The sequence below is a fragment of the Cupressus sempervirens genome, chromosome 3 (assembly GCF_028749045.1).
Source record: "Cupressus sempervirens isolate cs-2001-9-10 chromosome 3, ASM2874904v1, whole genome shotgun sequence".
Taxonomy (NCBI): domain Eukaryota; kingdom Viridiplantae; phylum Streptophyta; class Pinopsida; order Cupressales; family Cupressaceae; genus Cupressus; species Cupressus sempervirens.
In genome coordinates, this window is record NC_143120.1 from 322,603,458 (window position 1) to 322,624,525 (window position 21,068).

Here is a 21,068-nt window from a genome sequence, read left to right on the forward strand (position 1 = left end):
TATGCGCCCATGGATAAGGAAGGGTGAGATTTTGGATGGGTCAAGGATTTCTATCCTTTGATTGCATTGATATTAGCTCCATCTAATTCTAGGTATACACGCTAGCAGCCAAGTTTTGGGTTACTTGTCATGAAGTTTGTTTCATTTCTCATTGCTTTAGAGAAATTGTGCATAATACTTTTGCATTCGCAGACCATCAAGACAAAAACTTGCACCATGTATGTAGAGACATTTGAAACCTGATTTAAGTGAGTCCCTTTGACATATTGCATTGTTGTGGATTTTGAGGAGCTTGGCTGAAGTGTGAGTATCCGCACAAGTAGTTTTGACAGAATGGAGATGGGAATTAGGGAGTTGGATTAGCATCCACACGATCTTATTAAAATCAGCAACCAAGGCGCTTAATTCTTTCACACACAATCAGGTATCATTTGCAATGTTTCCTTCATCACTAAGAAAGACGACAACTAGAATAACACTTCACCTTTGAGTCTGCATTATTTTACTCGGATTTACACTGGTGATTGTATCTGTTAAACACTTGGCACTCCTCTGTGCAAGGATCAACAATTCTAACATATTTCCAATAGCTGTCACGAGTCATGTCCTCCTTTGGAATAATAATGTCAGGCCCGTATTTGATCATTGTGTGCCTAGGACCATCATGGAGATTGCCAATGCACATCATGTATCTCTATTTGCTGCCCCTTGGGCAAGTAACCAAATGGATATGACCTCAGTCCTGTTTCCTGCAGAACATGTTACACTTCTCTACCTCCCCCTTTTTCTCCCCATATATACTTTCAATTCTCAATATTGATATCTTCCTCATCTGAAATGAATCTAGCATTCCTCATATTTCCGTGCATTTTATGGTGCAAACCAGGGTGATCTAGTGGAAGGCGAAAGGAATAACCCCAAGCTTCACATCTATTGTCACAGTAATGTACAGCAGATGCATTATTGGTATGAACGTGTGGACATTAATGAGTCCTTTGAAAAGGTTGAATAAGAATGCAACAGTCTTTGTGTTGCCCATTTTGTTCGGAAGAGTGTTCATAGTCAAACGAACCCCTTAGTCCTTGGAAATTACACCTTTTTCTTACCAGCTGTGTGAATACTTCACATATTCCAGGCATTTCACAGTTCTCAGGGCATGTGTGTTCATTCCCACAAAAAATGCTCTCATTCATGGAAATGACATTCCATTCCACATGTCCTTGTGCAGCCTTTCATGATGTACTTGATTTGGCAATAACTTTCATGACTTTGGTGTCTTCCATAAAACAGTTTCAAAGGGCACAATACATATATTGTTGCAGCTTGCAGGTGAACATTTCACCTTACACATTTATCGTAGGGAGTTGCAACTGTGTGGCCCCTCGTGTTTAGGCTCTTGAGAGCAAAACCCATTACAATTTAATGACAGATTGTACAGATGACAGGGCTCTCGGCAGGTGTGAGTTCTCTCTCTGCAATGGTGATAACCTTGGTGACCTGCCAAATCCTTACGTAGGTTGAAGTTGTCTCCTTCTCAAACACAATAAGTGCATATTTGAAAAAAAAAACCATCAAACTCTTGTATAAGATTTTTTTTTTAAATCAGAATGTCAAAGTAGGGGCTTTATCAAAAACTCCATCCACTTTGGATTTTCCTGCTCTATTTGAGTTTATAACTTTGGATACAAAAGAAACTTAATGTCGGATTCCTAAATTTATGCTCAACCAAAACCGAAATCTAGATGCCCTTCTATTCCATGCAGACATGCCTCCGTACTTAGTGATTCTCACCTAAACTTGGCAAGTTCAAGACGTGGAGCTAGAGCTACTGGAAAAACCAAAACGACCAAGAAAACCAAAAAGATAGGAGGTCCCGTAACAAATGCACAATGTTTGACAAATGGCACGACAGGATGCCATCAAACCTATAGTGTAGAATTGACCAGGTAAAGATAACTCCTTGAGGTTTAAAGGCAAATGCCCTGCCCCAGCCAACCCCTCATGTATGAGTTGAATGACCTTAGCTCGATAACACTAACAATCTCAAAAAGGAGGCTGAGTTGGAAGTTAACGAGTATGCAGTTGAAGGAAGAAACGAAAAATTCTCCTTTTGTGGTGGTCGACCCTTCCAAATCAGATCCTCTAGATTCTATCTCATTAAGGCAACTCCAAAATTTTAATATTTTAAGGATGTGGTTACCACCATTGCCCTATGTTTAGGGCCCTCTATCCTTAAAATCTAAACAGCTGAAGACCACATGTTAAAGATGCTACACACTATTTACCTTCACCATGCCACCTACTTCTAAATGGAGCATTTATTACTGGAGTCAGGACAGTGACTACTGGTAGAGATTAGAGTAGCAGTTCATGGAAATTGAGGAACAATATTGCAATGATAGTTTAAAGGAAAGGCTCACTGATAGCAACTATTATTTGTGATATTTGTTTTCTTAGTTGTCAGTTCCAGGTTTCTAATAGGAGGGAGTATGCCCAGAGACCCCCCTTTAATTTCTGGCCTGTCAACAGTATAGGATGGCGGCAGTGCAGGTTTCCATTTCCTACTATTTCAGTCTATGGACACACCCAAAACAAATTGTTCTTTTTATTTTGCTTTTTGTGATTTATGGTGCACCCCCATATGTGTAGAATCCCATCCTTGGCTACCCTTGTTTTCCAAAGACTTCATTCTATTATCTCCATATATATACTTGGAAATCTCACAAATATGTAAGTTCAGCTTTAAACAGTAGACTAACTTTTTTCTGTTTTCTCTATTCAATAAAATTAGCGCTTTGATTAACTAGAAATTTCAAAAAAAATCCTACAAGTTTTTTTCACAGTTTTTTAAAAACAAACTTTGTGAGATTTTTTAGGTGCATTTTTTGTTAAATAAAGCTCGTTGTTTTACCTGAATTCTCCTTTCCATAAGTTTTTGACCAATATTTTTATAAAAGTCATGGATCTTTTGTTTGAAATTCTGAAACCTTTTTAGAAGACTTTTTTATCAGTTTTTGTGCTCCAAAGAAAATTGAATTCATTTTAGAGTAGAGGTTTACTAACCAATGGAGGGTTCTGCAAGGCCTTTTTCCCTAAAAATATTGGTTTTCTGATCAAAGAGGATTTTGCAAAATGTTTTCAACTTTTTCCAAATATGGCAGTTTTCTTTGTTGTGGGCTTTTACCATTTTCTTAAACAAACTGAGGGTTATTGACAATTTTTTCACAAAATTATGTTGTTTTGCAGCAGATTTTTGAAGAAAATCGTGGTTTCTTGCAGTGGTTTTTGGATCGCACCTAGGAATTCTACACCATACTGTTAACTATTGTTAGTTGGACAGCTGTTATTTCTGACCCGGAAATAGCAGTAGTATTTATAGGTAGCTTGGACAGCTGTTCGTCTTTATCTATGTATAGCAGCATTAGTTATGGGTAGTTTGGACAGCTATTTGTCCACTTGCCAAGAATTAGTAAATGGTTATTGCAAGGACAATTATTTACTAATTTTAGTGATTCCTTTTTGGACACCTTGCAACCAATTCTATTATTGGCTGTCGAGTTGTCTTAATCTCAGCCGTTGGTTTGATTTAATCTCGGTCATTGGTTTTTCCAATAGGGTAGTATAAAAAGGGGTCATTGGGTCATTTGGAGAAATAAGTTTTGGAGAAGCATTTTGCAGTGATAGCAAATTGTCTTGCAGTGTTAGCAAGGGCGCAGTGTTAGCGTGGGGATAGCAGTGGAGAATATCAGCGGGAGAAATTAGGAGGTTGTCGGAGTTCTGCCAATAAGAGGCAAGGCATTTTGTATCTCTTGATTTGCTGAAGTTTAATATAATTTCTCATCTGTAGAACTGGTTTTCCCTTAGGGGTTTTTCCAAGGACAATTTGTCCGAAAATATTGTGTTCATTGTGTTGCACATTTCTTTCCGTATTTTATAAGTGAAGTTGCAGTTGTGTTATTTTTCGATATTAGCTGGGAATTTATTTTCAGCAGTTTAATAATCGTTTACGATAGGAGATTTCAGTGACTGCAATAATTAGATTTTTCACATGGTATCAGAGCTTTGTTAAGGGTAGAAGAGTTTTGCCCTAGGAAAGAAATTTTGATCTCTTTAGATTTATTATTGCTTTAAACCCTTGAGATGGCTTCAGCTGGTTTGAGAGATCAGGATAGATTGGATGGTGCCTCAAATTTTGGTGTTTGGAAGGCCAGAATTTCTTTATTGTTGAAAGAGAATGGTATCAAGGATTATGCTACTAGTGTTGTACCTGTACCAATGGATGCAACACAGCTTGCAACATATAGGAAGGATCATATTGTTCCACATATCTCGGAGCTAGATACAGCGAAGAAGATGTGGGACGCCATTCTGAATCTGTACCAGAATGCTACCACCAATAGGAAGTTGATTCTCAGAGAGAAGCTAAAGAATACCCGGATGAATCAGGGAGAAGACATCACAAGTTACCTCACCAGGCTCAGACTTGTCAAGGATGAGTTAGCAGCTGTTGGAGATAGCCCTAGTGATGACGAGCTAGTGAGAATAGCCCTAAATGGGTTTACTAAACAATGGAGTGTCTTTGTTCAAGTTGTCAGTGGACGAGATACTTTATCGAGTTGGGATCGACTATGGACTGATTTCACTTAGGAGGAGTTTAGACTAAGTCTTGTCAATGGGGCCAACAAGAGTCAGAAAAATGAGGTGGAACAAGAGAACGTTGCCCTAGCGGGTAAAGGGAAAGAAAAGAAGGGATCTAGCAAAGGATCAAATTCACAAAGTGAGAAGAAGAAGAGGGACCTTTCTAAGGTCAAGTGCTTTGGATGTCACGAGTTTGGCCACTATGTCAGTGATTGCCCAGAGAGGAAGAAGGGTAAGAAGCAAGTGGCAGCTTCAGCAAGTGCAGAAGAACTCTCCAGTAGAATGGAAGATGAGTTTGCACTCATAGCTTGTATGGTTAGCTCAACCTCACAGTGTGTTTGGTATATAGATAGTGGGGCGTCATTTCATATGACAGGAGTTAGAGAGTACTTCTCCAATTACAAGAAGGAGGACACCAACATCCAGAGTTCTATGGGAAACTTGTCCAAACTCAACCCTGTTGGGAAAGGGACTGTTCAGTTTCAAAGGGAGAATGGAAAGATAATTCCACTTCATGATGTGTTATATGTGCCAGGCTTAGGTATGAATTTGATTTCTGTATCTGTTCTTCAGGATAGGGGGTATAATGTACTCTTTAGAGGGACAAATGTGTTGATTAAGCACAAGGATTGGAAATCACCCATAACTATTGGAGTTAGGAGTGGTCGCCTTTATAGATTGCAGTTTGATACTCCTAAGGCACTTATGAGCAACAATAATCCTAGAGATCTTGGAGAGCTATGGCATAGGAGGATGGGCCATATTCATCATGGAGCACTTAGATTGCTTCGTGAGACGGTGACAAGTGTTCCAGAGGTGAGCACAGAGCATGACGATGTATGTAAGGGATGTGTGTTGGGGAAGTTTGCGAAAGCATCTTTTCCAAGAAGTGACACCAAATCTAAGGGTGTTCTTGATCTAGTACATTCAGATGTTTGTGGACCAATGTCAACGAAATCTCTCAGAGGATATGAGTACTATGTTACTTTTATTAATGATTTCTCTAGAAAGACCTGGATATACTTCTTGAAGACTAAGGATGAGGTTTTCAATCGATTCCAAGAGTTCATGGCTCTTGTGGAGAACTCGACAGGAAAGAAGATAAAGGTTCTTCGGTCAGACAATGGAGGCGAGTACAAAGGAAATGTCTTCCAGGAGTTCTGCACCAGAGAAGGAATCAAGAGAGAATGGACTGTTCCTTACAATCCACAGCAGAATGGAGTTGCTGAGAGGAAGAACCGTTCTATATCGGAGGCAGCAAGAGCTATGCTACATGACCAGGACATGCCCCGTTACTTATGGGCAGAGGCGTGCAATACAAAAGTCTACATTCAGAATAGAGTTCCACACAAGGTGCTAGGGAAGATGACACCAGAGGAGGCTTTCACAGGGAAGAAGCCAGAAGTTAGTCACTTCAGGATATTCGGGAGTTTGGCATATTGCCATATTCCTGGAGATACACGTACAAAGTTAGATCAAACTGCAGAGAGGGGGTACTTTATTGGGTACAGTGAGACCTCAAATTCATACAGGATTTTCATTCCGGGGACTAAAAGAATTATTGTCATACGAGATGTCAAGTTCATGGAGGACAAGGCATTCAGGAGATCCAGAGATTTGCCAGCAAATGATCAGAGTGAGCAGCCAACAGAAGCTCCAAGACCAAGTCAAGAGCAACAAAGCTCAAGTACAATTACCAGTACGAGTGTAGACTCAATTAGTGAAGATTCACAAAGTATGGAGCAACAGGTGCAACAGGAAATGCATCTAGAAGACTTAGAGGTTGACATTTCGTCCTCTACAGTTGGCAGCAAGAACCATGAGGTTCCAGATACACAAAGGGATACTCAGGAGTTTGTGGGAGCTCCTAGGAAGAGTAATAGACAGCGAAGACAACCAGCCAAGTTCAATGACTATGTGGCATTAGTTAGTCAGTTGGTAGATAGTGAGCCTTCTAGCTATCAGGAAGCTACAGAACATCAAGTATGGCGAGATGCTATGGTTGAGGAATATTCTTCAATAATGCAGAATGATGTGTGGGAGGTAGTACCTAGACCAACAGATAGGGTTGTAGTTGGATCACGCTGGATCTATAAGATAAAGCACGGTGCAAATGGTAGCATCGAGAAATACAAGGCAAGGTTCGTGGCAAAGGGGTTCTCTCAAAAAGAGGGAATAGACTATGAGGAGACATTTGCTCCTGTTGCCAGGTATACTTCTATACGAGCTGTAATCTCACTTGCAGCACAGATGGGATGGCAAATCCATCAAATGGATGTAAAGACAGCATTCCTTAATGGTGAGTTGAAGGAGGAGGTATACATAGAACAACCAGAAGGCTTTGTAGCACACAGCAAAAAGACCCACGTGTGCAGATTGAAGAAAGCATTGTACGGACTCAAGCAGGCTCCTAGAGCGTGGTATGAGCGCATTGATACATACTTGAAGAAAATGGACTTTGTGAAGAGTGAAGCAGATGCTAACCTCTACTACTTGATGGTTGGGGGTGAAATTCTCATTCTTGTTCTTTATGTGGATGACCTATTTCTTACAGGTTCACTAGGGCTCATAGTGGATTGCAAGAGGAACCTTTCAAAAGAGTTCAAGATGAAGGATTTAGGACTTATGCACTACTTTCTAGGCATAGAAGTGTGGCAGACAAATGGGGAGATTTTTCTTGGTCAAGGGAAATATTGCATTGAAATCTTGAAGAAATTTGGGATGGAGGATTCCAAAGCCATGTCTACACCCATGATCACGAATTGGAGGAAAGTAGATACAACTAAGGAGAAAGATGTAGATCCCACTTTATATAGACAGTTGATTGGTTCGCTTATGTATTTGGTCAACACTAGACCAGATATAGCATTTGCAGTAAACTCTCTTAGTCAGTTCATGGTTGAACCAAAGAGAATGCATTGGATAGCGGCTAAGCATGTGCTACGTTACTTGCGTGGTACAGTCGAGTATGGGATCAGATATGTTCGAGGTGAAGGTATCAAGTTGATAGGCTATACTGACGCAGATTGGGCAGGAAGTACAACAGACAAAAGGAGCACTTCAAGGTGTTGTTTCAGCTTGGGATCAGGAGTTGTATCTTGGTTCAGCAAGAAGCAGAAGTTTGTGGCTCTAAGTTCAGCAGAAGCAGAATACATAGCAGCTAGCATGGCGACATGTGAAGCTATATGGCTTCGGAAGTTGTTAGTAGCCTTATTTGGTCAGAAAGTTGAGACTACTGTGATACATTGTGACAATCAGAGTTGCATCAAGTTGTCTGAGAATCCAATGTTTCATGATAGGTCTAAACATATAGATATCAGATATCACTTCATCAGAGATTGTGTACAAAGGGGAGTTGTTCAGCTACAGTACATACCTACTGAGGAGCAGGTAGCAGACATTCTGACTAAGGCATTGGGGAAGGCAAAATTTATCTTCTTCAGAGATAAGTTAGGTGTCCTGCAGAACAGCTTCCTCGCTAAGAGGGAGTGTTAACTATTGTTAGTTGGACAGCTGTTATTTCTGACCCGGAAATAGCAGTAGTATTTATGGGTAGCTTGGACAGCTGTTCGTCTTTATCTATGTATAGCAGCATTAGTTATGGGTAGTTTGGACAGCTGTTTGTCCACTTGCCAAGAATTACTAAATGGTCATTGCAAAGATAATTATTTACTAATTTTAGTGATTCCCTTTTGGACACCTCACAACCAATTCTATTATTGGCTGTCGAGTTGTCTTAATCTCAGCCGTTGGTTTGATTTAATCTCGGTCGTTGGTTTTTCCAATAGGGTAGTATAAAAAGGGGTCATTGGGTCATTTGGAGAAATAAGTTTTGGAGAAGCATTTTGCAGTGATAGCAAATTGTCTTGCAGTGTTAGCAAGGGCGCAGTGTTAGCGTGGGGATAGCAGTGGGGAATATCAACGGGAGAAATTAGGAGGTTGTCGGAGTTCTGCCAGTAAGAGGCAAGGGATTTTGTATCTCTTGATTTGCTGAAGTTTAATATAATTTCTCATCTGTAGAACTGGTTTTCCCTTAGGGGTTTTTCCAGGGACAATTTGTTCGAAAATATTGTGTTCATTGTGTTGCACATTTCTTTCCGTATTTTATAAGTGAAGTTGCAGTTGTGTTATCTTTCGATATTAGCTGGGAATTTATTTTCAGCAGTTTAATAATCGTTTATGATAGCAGATTAATAATCAGTGACTGCAATAGTTAGATTTTTCACACGTACAGCATACCTACAAAAGTATAGGAGTGTTTGTACCATTTTTTACAAAATCGTGGGTATTTATGTTTTTCTAAATTCCCTGGTTCTTTTGATGTTTTTGGCAAAATCATAGCTTTTATGAATTGTAAAGGTTTCAAGCCATTTTCCACAAAATCATGGATACTTAGATTTTTCCCACAGTAGAGGATTTTTTCCTGGGTTCTTTTGATGGCTTTTGACAAAATTGTAGCTTTCCCAAATCATGAGGGTTTCGAGCGACTTTCCACAAAATTGTGAGTATTAAGACATTTTGCACAATCTTATCAAAACAAATCATGGGTTTCAGTTTTTTTCTGTTTGTTTATGAACAAAAATCAAATATATTTGCGAAGCTGATCTGATTTTCTGTGTCTCTAAATCAGTGTTACCAGCCTCAGACTTGACTCGTACTCGTTCAGGCAAAAATTGGCCTCTAACTCGGTCTCAGTAGCTGGACTTGGCAAGAACTCGACGAGGACTCAGCAAATTAAAAAACCCATGAAATTCAAAGATTAAGGATCTTAAGATTTTTCATGCATCATTTAGCCAATTAACATCAAATACACAATGATCATGATCATCATCGAATCCATCAATCTCGGCCCTAGGGTACTGCACTAGGTCTCCTCATGCTCTAGCCTACTCCACTGCCATTGCCACTATCAGATCCCAAAACCCCAATACTCTTCCCTCAACTCTTCTTTCTCTATTCTTTGTGTTTGCAAGTGATAGAATGACCTTTTTAGGTCTAACTCATGCTTAACATACCCAAAAAAAGAAAAAAAACGTTTTAAAAAAAAGCTGTCTTTTCTAGACGCTGCCCGCCGGCCAAGTCAAGTTGACAGGACTTGGCGAGTCAGCCAAGACTCGGCCAGGACTCGGCCTAGTCCAAGTCCAGAGGCAGTTTGCCTTGTTTTGCCTGGCTCGCCTCAGGACTCTCCGAGTTAACACTACTCTAAATAGCAGGAAGGATGGCTTCATTACCAAACATTAGGTTGGAAGGCAACCAGCACATGCACAACTTTTTCATGTCTCAGGATCTTGTAATGGCTGCAAAGAGCTCATCAATCAATAAAATAAGACACAAATTTGTGCAATTTCAGGACAAACTTAATGTAGTTAGAAGAATGACCATTAAGGAAGGGTATTAAAAAAATATTGTAATATTAATGTATAATGGTTATTAAATTTTTTAATTACTTTGGTTAGTAACTTTCTGTTTTGTAAGTTAGTCAGTTTGAGTAACTTCCATTTATATCTTAGTTCTCATTCATCTCTGTTATGAAAAGATCTTCTGTAATCTTCTATATAAGGAGCATTCCTCTTCTTGTTTAATTGAATAATCAATTATTATTTCACCTTTAGGCTTTTACAAACAATTATAGTAAAGTAGACATTGCATCTGATGTGAAACTATAGAAATCTAAAATTGTAGAAGCCAGGTCTTAATTACCATAATTATTGACTTAAGTTACTGCCTTAATTTCAGAAAATGGCAGCATTAGAAAAGAGCTCAAAAAAATGGTGTTCAGGGAGGGCACACAAAGCTCAGGAAAAAATGATACTAACCTTGTTGAAGATAATTCTTGAGGTTTGTGGATTTCATCTTGACCAATACCAATTGAATATCGAGCAGCCAACTCCATCAATAAAGCAGAAAACAGGAGCAGAACTGCAAAAATAGAGGATATTGCACTGTTAATGAAGCGATATTAACCTTAAAATGGACAAATATCCTATACTTTGGGTCAAAATGTGCACATAAAAGAGGGATGGATATATACAAGGTCCTAATTGAGCCATTGCAACTGCAAGCAATGATCCACAGAGTTGCCCCAGAGTAGCACCAGCACCCACAAATCCTATCAATCTAGAACCTGACTGAATGTATATTGAACATAACAAGCGAGTATATTAGAAATAAAAAATGTCATTAGTACCATTGATAAAAGGAAATTTTGAAAATTGAAAACTAAAAGATATGCAATATATACCTCACTGCTCATTGAATCTATTACACGAGCCCATGTGGCTGAGATAGAGACTAGATTCAAAAGTGCAACCTGAAATTACAAATATAAGGCCATCACACAAATAAGTATTTGATGTATTGCAATCATAGTCACCTTGGAACATTGGGATAGGGTAGGAGGACACCACTTCAAATAAGGCTACCAGACTAAACGAACAAGGGTGTGCCTATATATGCATCAATATGGCTTTAAGTATTGGGTCCTCATCCCTCTACTAGGGTTTGTTGATGACTATGATCGTAATATAATCTATATGCCAAGCCAACCATGAGATATTTACTGTCTACGGGATATTTTCTGGCCAATCCAACACGCCCATAATAGTCTAACTTTCATGCATAATAATGCTGAAAATAGAGAAATTTACCCAGAGGTAGAAACTGATTCTTAGCGATATATAACACCACCCCTGGCTGTCCAAACTTTTAGAATGGAGAATAATTTTGTTTTCTTCACTGGCCTTTTGCTTTGTATCATGTGATAATGGCCATCGTGATATGCCCTGGATAGCAATTAAATTGTTATTACTTATTAAGACTGGGTTATATATTAAAATTCCTTACAAAAGCGGTTCATTCACAATAGTGATAAGCCAAAAAAACACGAAATTTGTTGTTGCATACTGACATTCTATCTTACCTTAGGAAAGTAATGTGATGGTGTCATTGATGATGCGGAGTACAGGATAAAGAAAAAAATGAGGGAGGCACCAAAGAATCTATGCATCAACACCAAAGCCTGTTACATAAATGTTTAATTTTTGGCTCACTGAGTTGTAAACATCATCATCGTAAAAGCGTGAAATAATTTAAAAAAATTGTTCTTTTTAGTGTGGAAGAAAAAAGTCCAATTATAGTCTACTGTCAATGTCAACTTAGTGAATGATAATGCATGAAAAATAAAACAAAAAGAACATGTATCTGAATCAAAAATCCGAACTCATTACAATAACAGAGGATACATCTTTAAGTAAGAAATGTTTCAAGAGTCTTCCACAATATCCTACAATTCTGTCCTATTAAATGGTTGTGAAAAATTCCATAATTTCTCCAAATAAGTATATCACTAAAACTATTAGAAGAGAAAACCAAGAGGCAACTTACATCATTTGGTAGCAGATAGCTCTGAAAATCAAGAAGTAACTTACTTCATTTGGTAGAAAATAGCTCTGCATTCTTATTCAGCCGCCCAAAATGAATGCCTTAGTCGATGATCCAAGCCAAGCAAGTAAAATTACAATTAAAGGCATTCAAAGATGTTGGACATACAAGATCAGAGATATCTATAAAAAGCTTCTCACTTATTTATGACTGTCAAAAAAAACTCTTTCTTTTTACTTTCACTTTAATTTCCTTGTTTATTAAAAGGTGAATTCCCACTTGTGTTAACTTCTATTTAATCATATTATTTCTCTTAATTTTGAACTGGAGATTTTGCTGGCCTCTTCCTCAGGTATCGTAATGGCCAACAACCCTTCTTGCAATATTTATATTTTTTTACGTGAGTAGTAGTTTGTATTTTGCCTATGTTCCACAGACAAGTCAGGATGGCACAAAATGTTTTTCCAGGACAGCAACTAAAAAATGGTGAAAACTTTAAAAATAAAGGAAATTTAAATTATTCATATATAAGACATTATCATATACATTCTAGAAGCATATTACATAAATTTAGAGCTACATTGAGAATTCGCAAGAATTGAAGCACAAAATTAACAAATTTAATTGCTTCCATTATCAGTGTGCATATATAACCGATGCTCCACAGGAACACATCCCCTACCTATCTTTTTTCACCTGTTCCCGCCCTGAGGACGGAATGGGGACGCAGGGATGGTTTTTGCTGTCCCCCAAGCCATTTCCTTTTTGCAAAGTCCCCTATCATTTTTGACCTGTTCCAGTCCTAGGGACGGATCGGCAATGCAGGAATGGTTTTTGCCATCCCTCAAACCATTTCTTTTTTGCAAAAATGGGGACCAGCCCTGAAAAGGCCAAAAAAGCTGAAACAGAACAGGACGAAAAAAAATCGTATAGGGGGCAGCGTGGCCATCCCTCGTGCGTCCCCAGGACAGATTCCCATCCCTTATTTACCAACACAATGGACATTTCAACATGAAAAAAGAGTGTTTTAGCTGACTGTGAAGGCCCTACATGGCTTCTCAAACACATTAAAATACTCTAAACCATATTTGGTCCGTTTAAACACAAAAAGAGTAACTCTTCTTCTCGTTTGTGATTTACCATACTTGCTTACAGGAAGAGAAAAAAACATAGAGCAGCAGCAGCAGTGTGTTAAGATTGCATTTTGGAGTTGCAAGAGGAGGTTTTGCCATCATATTTTCTTCATTCCAGGTATGTATTTCATTTTCCTTTTGTCTATTTTAACTTGGTTGCCATTCGTTTCCATTTTTTATTTTTTTCATCGCATAGGGAGGCCATTTTGAATGAAACACTGAAAAAAAAATTGCTGTTTTTATAACTTGCCGCACTATGTTACATTACAAAATTTGAAAACACGAGCAGCAGTGAGAGTGAGGGAAGTAGTGATAGCCATAGCATGGACACTGCTATGCAAGAAACTCAAACATCACAAAGAAAAAGACCTAGTTCTAGGGCAGCCATAGGGGAGTCTTCATTTTCAACTGATGTAGAAGATGCAGCAACCTCTAATCCATTTGAGTATCCTTCCCAAATCTTACAACAATATGCCAAAGACCCATTCAACCCTAAGAAAACTCTCCTCCAATTTGCCACAAGATTAGACAAGAATAACACAAATATTCAGGAGGTGGTAGCGAATGGGAATGTCATGTGTGCCATTAACATTATCTTGGGAGCTATGTTGAGTGTGTTCTCATCTTTTATGGATAGGTGGGCAAGGGGTCAAAGATTGTAAAAAAATAACACAAGAAGAAAAACTTGAGGCAACTAGATTACACATGGAGGGGAAGGCATTGAAAAAGAGGACTCCAACAGAGAATGTACAAGCTAAAATGACTATGAGTAGCACAGCCGCTCCCACTACTAGTAAATGAAATAAAAAGAAGACGAAAAGAGAGACTGTGAATGTGAAGCAAACCTATTGATCAGAATGGTATAGAAATGGCTATTTGCAGATTTGATCTATACGAATATTTAGATTGCTTTGCAGATGATAATCAGACAAATGTGGCTCTGAATTACAATTATATTGTAGACTGTATGTTAATTCTGAATGTGTATAACTTGATCTCTGAAATTGCCAATCTGAAGAGAATAATGCATTTATGTATTTTAATGCTTATCTCTTTCTCCTTGGTCTATATTTATAGTGCTATTAAGGGCAAGATCATGAGCGGTCATGACTCTTCATAATATATCTCCTAGCGATTAGTCACAATGGTTCATGATGGCATATTTTAATAGACCTCATCCTAATTGGGTGAGATTATGTACTAAATAAATTCTATTCAAGACCTCCAATCTTAAGGATTATGTACTCAATCCATTTCCAATATATTGAAGATGTAAATAATCATCAATTTGATCAGTTAAAACAATAGATCATATACTCAATCCAAGAGATAATCTGGAATTACAGATTTGGTTAGCTCTACTTATATGAGGTTCGATTAGATGCAAGGATTCTTCGAAGAATGATAATTCTGATTTGGCACAGGTATTATGTACATGCATTTCACATGATCCTTGAGTCTGACCGATGCTACAAATATCAACACTCCCTCTTAGCTAGGGAAGATAGTTAAGTATACATCAGCTTAGATACCACCTAACTCGTGATATCAAGGAATATATATAACATCAAATCACATGACATTCTGCCTTAACATATCATGGCATGTCCATAGATATTACACGACCTAATATCCACCATGACTATCTCATAAAGAACATAATGACATGCAACAGATATCACGTCTCATGATATCCATCAAAATGTTCAAGAGATGCTAACTATCAAGACATGCATATGAATATCAAGTCACATGATATTCATCATGCTAGTGGAAATGGTAAGGTCGTCACCTTACAATGTTGAATAGAAGTATATATTATCAGAAAGATCGTCACCTTTCAATTATATACACATGGGCCCATAAAGTTACACAAATGACAACAGAGTTTATATATAAAACATCTTTAAAATATATATTAGTACAAATAAAACAATTTTGAGACTAAGTCTCAATAAATTACATTTCAACCATACCAAGTTTCTTTCTAAAGTGTTCAACTTTGACTCTAGAGAGAGGCTTTGTGAGAATGTCAGTTGTTTAATCGCTTTGTATTAATATACTCCAACTGATAACATTCATTTCCACAATATCTCACACATGGTAATAAGGAATCTCTATGTGCTTAGATCGATCATGTAACACGGGATTCACTAAGAGCTTGATGCAACTTTGATTGTCGCGGTGCATAGTAATAGGTTTTAGGAGCTCACCAAATAATCCCACAATCAACTTTTGAAGCCATTCTGCTTCTCTAGCTCCCCATAGCGGCTGCAATATATTCTACTTCTGTAGAACTTTGTGCTACAGAAGACTGTTTCCTGCTTATCCAAGAAATCATGACCGATCCCAAACCGAAGCAGCATCCTAACGTGCTCTTCCGATCAGTCACACTTCCAACCCAATCTGAATCGGAGTATCCATGTACATCTAGATCAACTTCCTTAGATTTGAAACCATATCCAATGGCACCCTATAGGTACCTCTGTATATGTTTTGCAGCAACAAGGTGTATGTCCCTTGGTTCACACATAAAGTGACTCAAAGCATTCACTGCATAACAAATGTCTAGTCGAGTGTTAACCAAGTACATCAATGATCCCATAATCTGTCTATAAAGTATAAGATCTGCAATTCTAGATTTTGTTGCTGCCTATCTTAACTTAAGTAAGTTGGTTTCCATGGCTATGGACATTAGTCTACAATTCAACATGCCAAATCTTTTTAGCATATCAACAATGTATTTACCTTGATTTAGAAGAATATCATCAAGTTTCTATCAAACTTCCAAACCTAGAAAGTAGTGTAAATACCCAAGTCCTTCATATTGAATTTTGAAGCCAAATTCCTTTTGCATTGAACAATAAGATGATCCCCTCTAATTAGTAGGTCATCAGCATAAAGGATTAGTATTAGCATGTAACCTTTGATGATTTATATAAAGGTTTGGATCCACAACATTCTTTGTAAACCCTAGACCCATGAGATAGTTGTCGATCCTTTCATACCAAGCTTGAGGAGCCTGCTTCAGTTCGTATAGGGTTTTCTTTAATTTGCATACATAAGATGTTGCATTATGAATCACAAACCCTTCAAGTTGTTCTAAGTAGACTTCTTCTTCGATAGTCTTGTTCAAGTTGTACTTTTTACATCCATTTGGTGTATCTTCCAGCCTTAAGTGACTACAATAGCTATGATTTCTCTAACAAAAGTATAGCTAGCAACAGGTGCAAATGTTTCTTCTGAATCAATTCCTTCCTTTTGAGAGAACCTTCTGGCAACAAAACATGCTTTGTGTTTCTCTATAGTGTTGTCTACAGCATCTTTGATTTTGAAGAGCCATTTAGAAGAGAACAAATTTCCTAGGTATTGTAACCCAGACATCATTTTCCAATATGGATTGGTACTCTTTTGTCATGACATCTTTCCAAACTTGATGTTGGAGAGCTTCTTTTACACTAGTAGGTTCTGAGTCCATAATTCACACATTAAGGCCACATAGCTTGAGAATTTGTTACACCTCTTTACTTTCTCTAAAAGCTCCTTTCGGTGCTGCAAATTTTTCAGCTTCCTCAACAATCTTCCTAGCCCATAGTAGTCTTTTCTTAGTGTTGATGTTTTGATTTTCCTCTGGGTGCTCCCTCTAATCCTCACAATCAGGCTGATTTTCATTTCAGGTTTCTTTTGGATACTCCATCTGAATCTCAAGAGAAGGGTTTTCCTCCATTTTTGAGGGTGAGTTATGAATTTCCAACTCATTTGAGTTCTTTGCCCTTTTGAAGACAATGTCTTCCTCAAAATTACATCTCGACTCAATTCTATTTATCTTTGTCCAGGAATATAGATTTTGTGCACTTTTGAGGTTTCACTATAGCCTGCAAACATTCCTTTCATCCCGGAAGGTTCTAGTTTTGTACTCTTCTCTTTGGGCACATGAATATACACAGGGCAAATATCCTTAGATGGATTATAGCAAGTTTTAGGCCAGTAAAAGCCACTTCAGGGGTTTTCTTATCAAGATGTGAATGGGGACATCTATTTTAAATGTAAGTGGTTGCTCTAGATCCTTCTACCCAAAATGAGGTGTTTGTTTTCATAATACATCATTGACTTTGCAACCTCCACAACAATTATGTTTTTCCTTTCAGCTACCCCATTTTGTCGAGGATTATAGGGTACAGTAAACTCCCTCTTAATCCTAACAATAACACAAAATTCTTTAAAGATTTTTTAAGTATACTCTTTCCCATTGTCAATTCTTTGTGTTTTAATTTTCTTTCCAAAGGAGTTTTTTTGTTAGGGCTTTGAATTCCTTAAACCTTTTAAGGAGCTCTTCTAATTTTTTACACTTTATGAAGTACATCCATGTCTTTTTGGAGAAGTCATCTACAAAAATTACATAATATAGGGCAACTCCCTTGGAGGGGGTAGACATAGGTCCACATAGATCAGAGTGGACTAATTCCAGTATATTTTTAGTTTAGCTCAAACTGTTTTCAAAGGATCCTTTAATGTTTTTCACTAAGGCACACCCTTAATATATCCCGCTATGAGTTGGATTTAGCTTGGGTAGTCTTGTTACCATTTTATCCATGGAGGTTAGGGCACAAAAGTGTATATGTCCCAATCTTCAATGCCAAATCTCATTAGAGTCAAAAGTTTCATGAATGAGTGTTTGTTTAAATTCAATGTAGAGTTTGTATAGGTATCCTTGTCTTATGCCTATAGTTTTAGCTTTTTTATATGTAGAGTTCTTTGGTCATGCCAGAACTTTCCCATCCATGAATGTGACCCTGTATCCATTATCTTGAAGGTTGGATATTGATACTAGGTTTCTTTTAATTTCAAGTACAAATAGTACATCCTTAAGTTTGATAGTGATGCCTAATCCTATCTTAATGGTACAAGTTCCTACTCCTTTCATAGAATGTGCAGAATCATCCCCAATGGTTACTTCTTTTTCAGTCTCTTCCACTATAGTATCCATGTTTTCTCGGAATCCAGTGATGTGTCTAGATGAACCACTTTCAATCACCCAAGTGTTAGATTTGTTTGATACATGATGTGATAGTGTTGAATAGAATAAGAACTTCTCATAATCCTTTTCCGAACTTGATTTTCCAACTTTGGCATAGGATGCTTGATTCTTTGTCTAGCCAAGGCATTTGACAGCATAGTGTCCATATTGATCACATCTAAAGCATTGAATTTGTGAAGCATCTCTTCTTTGCTTGTCCTTTCCATGAAAATTTCTATTCGTTTTGAAGTTCTTCGTTCCTTCCTTATGTGAATTTGTGTTAACATGTATATCCTCATCCATATATTTTTGTTTATTTCTTTTGACATTTGTCTAGCTTCTTCTTGAAGGTAGTCAAATCTTACCCTATCCAATTTAGGAAGTTTAGGTCTTGCACTTATACCTTGTACAAATGACTCCCAAGATTTTGGTAGGCCACCTAAAGCTATTAGGGATAATTCTTTGCTATCAATTTCATATCCAACAGATGACAATTGTCCCTTAGTTCAGTTATTCTCATCAAGAATGCAATGATGGATTCTCCTTTATTCATGCTTATGTGATTCATTTTTCTTTTTAGTGCAAGATTTTTGCCTATGTTAATGTACTCTCAAGGGATTTGAGCATAAGGTATACAGTTTCTTGTTTTGCCAATATAGGTACTATGTGGTCCCTAATTGTATCTACTATTAATTTCATGACCTTTTCATTGTTTTCAATCCATTTAGATTTTTCTGGTTCATTCTCAGATTCTGTCCTTTTGTCTTTTACATATAAATCCAATTTATTCTCCTTTAATATCACCCTGAATCTTAGCTTCCTTCTTGTGAAGTTGTTAGCATCTTCAAGGTGATCCTCAAATCTGATCATGATTGTCATTTTTGAAGAACGGAATGTGACTATACTATGAAGGTAAGTAATCCGATTTCTCAAGTTTGATTTTGGATCTTCCTTAACAAGGCTCTGATACCACATGAATGTGAATCGAACCTATGATCAGACTAGTAATGTAATGGCTATTTGAAGATTTGTGGTATACTAATATCTAGATTACTTTGCAGATGATAATCAGATAAGTGTGGCTCTGAATTACAATTATATTGTAGACTATATGTTAATTCTGAATGTATCTAACTTGATCTCTGAAATTGCCGATCTGAAGAGAATAATGCATTTATGTATTTTGATGCTTATCTCTTCCTCGTTCTATATTTATAGTGTTATTAAGCGCAAGATCATGAGCGGTCATGACTGTTCATAATATATCTCCTAATGATTAGTCACAATGGTTCACGATGACATGTCTTAATAGACTCGATCCTAACCAGGTGAGATTATGCACTAACTAAATTCTATTTAAGACCTTCATTCTGAAAGATTATATACTCAATCCATTTCCTATATATTGAAGATGTAAATAGTCATAACTTTGATCAGTTTGAATGACAGATCATATACTTGATCTAAGAGATAATCCAGAATTACAAATTTGGTAAACACAACTTATATGAGGTTAGATTAGATGCAAGGATTGTTCCGAGAATGATAATTCTGATTTGGCACACGTATTATGTGCATGCACTTAACGTGATTCTTGAGTCTGACCAATGCTACATATATCAACACAAACAAATGTTGTTCATTTATTATCAAGGGTACTACCTTTATTAACACAGACACACACAACTAGAATAGAGAAATAAGAGCAATTTGCAAGAACAAGAAATTGGCTTCTTATTATCACCAATAAAATAGAATTATAATATTCAGAATTATGACATGCAAAGCCACATGGGCATTTTCTTTACAATATTGTGCAAACCAGAGCCACCATATACATCCCCAGAACTGTCTAGACAACCATACTGGCCTTCTTTATATAGGCAATTTTTTATAGCCTAAGAAGGTTCTAGAAATTTTAACACTAAACTTTAAGGTGGACTATCCCTAAAACATCATTAATCATATTTTATTACATTAGAATCGGCCCCAACAAGTTTCAGAACTCAAAAATGAAATTTTTTTTCTTCAATTTCGGGTAGCACAACTTCCGGAGACCATAACTCATTGTCAATTGCTCTGATTGACTACTACAACTCTATTCCAGAAATGGTACAAATTCCTCTATAGTGGTTAACTTATGAAAGCTCTAGTCAGCCGAGGTTTGACCCCTTTTTGGCACCTCTAAAGCCTTCAAAACTGAGCTCAATGTTTTTGTACCCTACTACCAATACTGAAAAAACTAGACTTGACCTGGTAATAAAACTTTACTAGCAGACTGATATATCCATAGTGAACATTCAAGGAAGAAATTAGAGCATTTTGAGCTCAAACGACTAACTTACTAAAAATTGTACACTTCCAGAGATAGAAACTCTACACCGAAATAGCCTTTATTGACAAGACAAACCAGATAATATTATTGAGTGATGCAAGATTTCCCTTACACTAAGGATTCTCCTACATCATTTATTTTATATAAAAACAAAAGAGAAAATGAGTGTATTGGTAGGCTTCTTTTTGCTCATGGTATACTGTTATATGTGTCGCACTCCTCATATTGTAAAAACATGTACAAAGATATTCATGATGTTGGTCCCGCATTTCTATTACTTGGGGAGACAAAACTAAGGGCCATTGTTCTTGATAAAGAGTATTCAAAAGTAAGCATTTCAATGGAGGATATGAGACAAACATAGATGAGTGGTGGATGCTTCATCATCATGGATGGGTGGACCAATATCAAACATCGGCCACTCATCAATCTTATTGTCACTAGCACAGCGGCCTCTTATTTTCTTAAAGATGTTTAAAATCCGTATCAGCTCATGGCAGCCCATTGTATAGGCCTGGTTGTCTAGTCGAGCGGTGGGTTGAAGCTTTAACATCAGGATGCTCAG

At 37.4% G+C, this 21,068-nt stretch overlaps 1 protein-coding gene across 7 annotated transcripts in view; it reads right to left on the reverse strand.

The window, feature by feature from the left end:
- Nucleotides 1-21,068, reverse strand: part of LOC149566296 (TLC ATP/ADP transporter) — a 174,571-nt gene that overhangs the window by 120,099 nt on the left and 33,404 nt on the right. For 2 of the 7 annotated variants that reach the window (XM_089819699.1, XM_089819702.1), the window contains 6 exons: nucleotides 12,022-12,086; nucleotides 11,558-11,636; nucleotides 11,286-11,420; nucleotides 10,880-10,948; nucleotides 10,670-10,766; nucleotides 10,455-10,557 (listed from right to left, as the gene is read on the reverse strand). In XM_089819699.1, the coding sequence (XP_089675825.1) occupies nucleotides 10,455-10,557; nucleotides 10,670-10,766; nucleotides 10,880-10,948; nucleotides 11,286-11,420; nucleotides 11,558-11,636; nucleotides 12,022-12,086 (548 nt within the window). Of the gene's footprint in view, nucleotides 1-10,454; nucleotides 10,558-10,669; nucleotides 10,767-10,879; nucleotides 10,949-11,285; nucleotides 11,421-11,557; nucleotides 11,657-12,021; nucleotides 12,087-21,068 lie in introns of all 7 variants that reach the window. The other 5 variants (XM_089819701.1, XM_089819705.1, XM_089819700.1 and 2 more) reach the window with 4 other exon arrangements.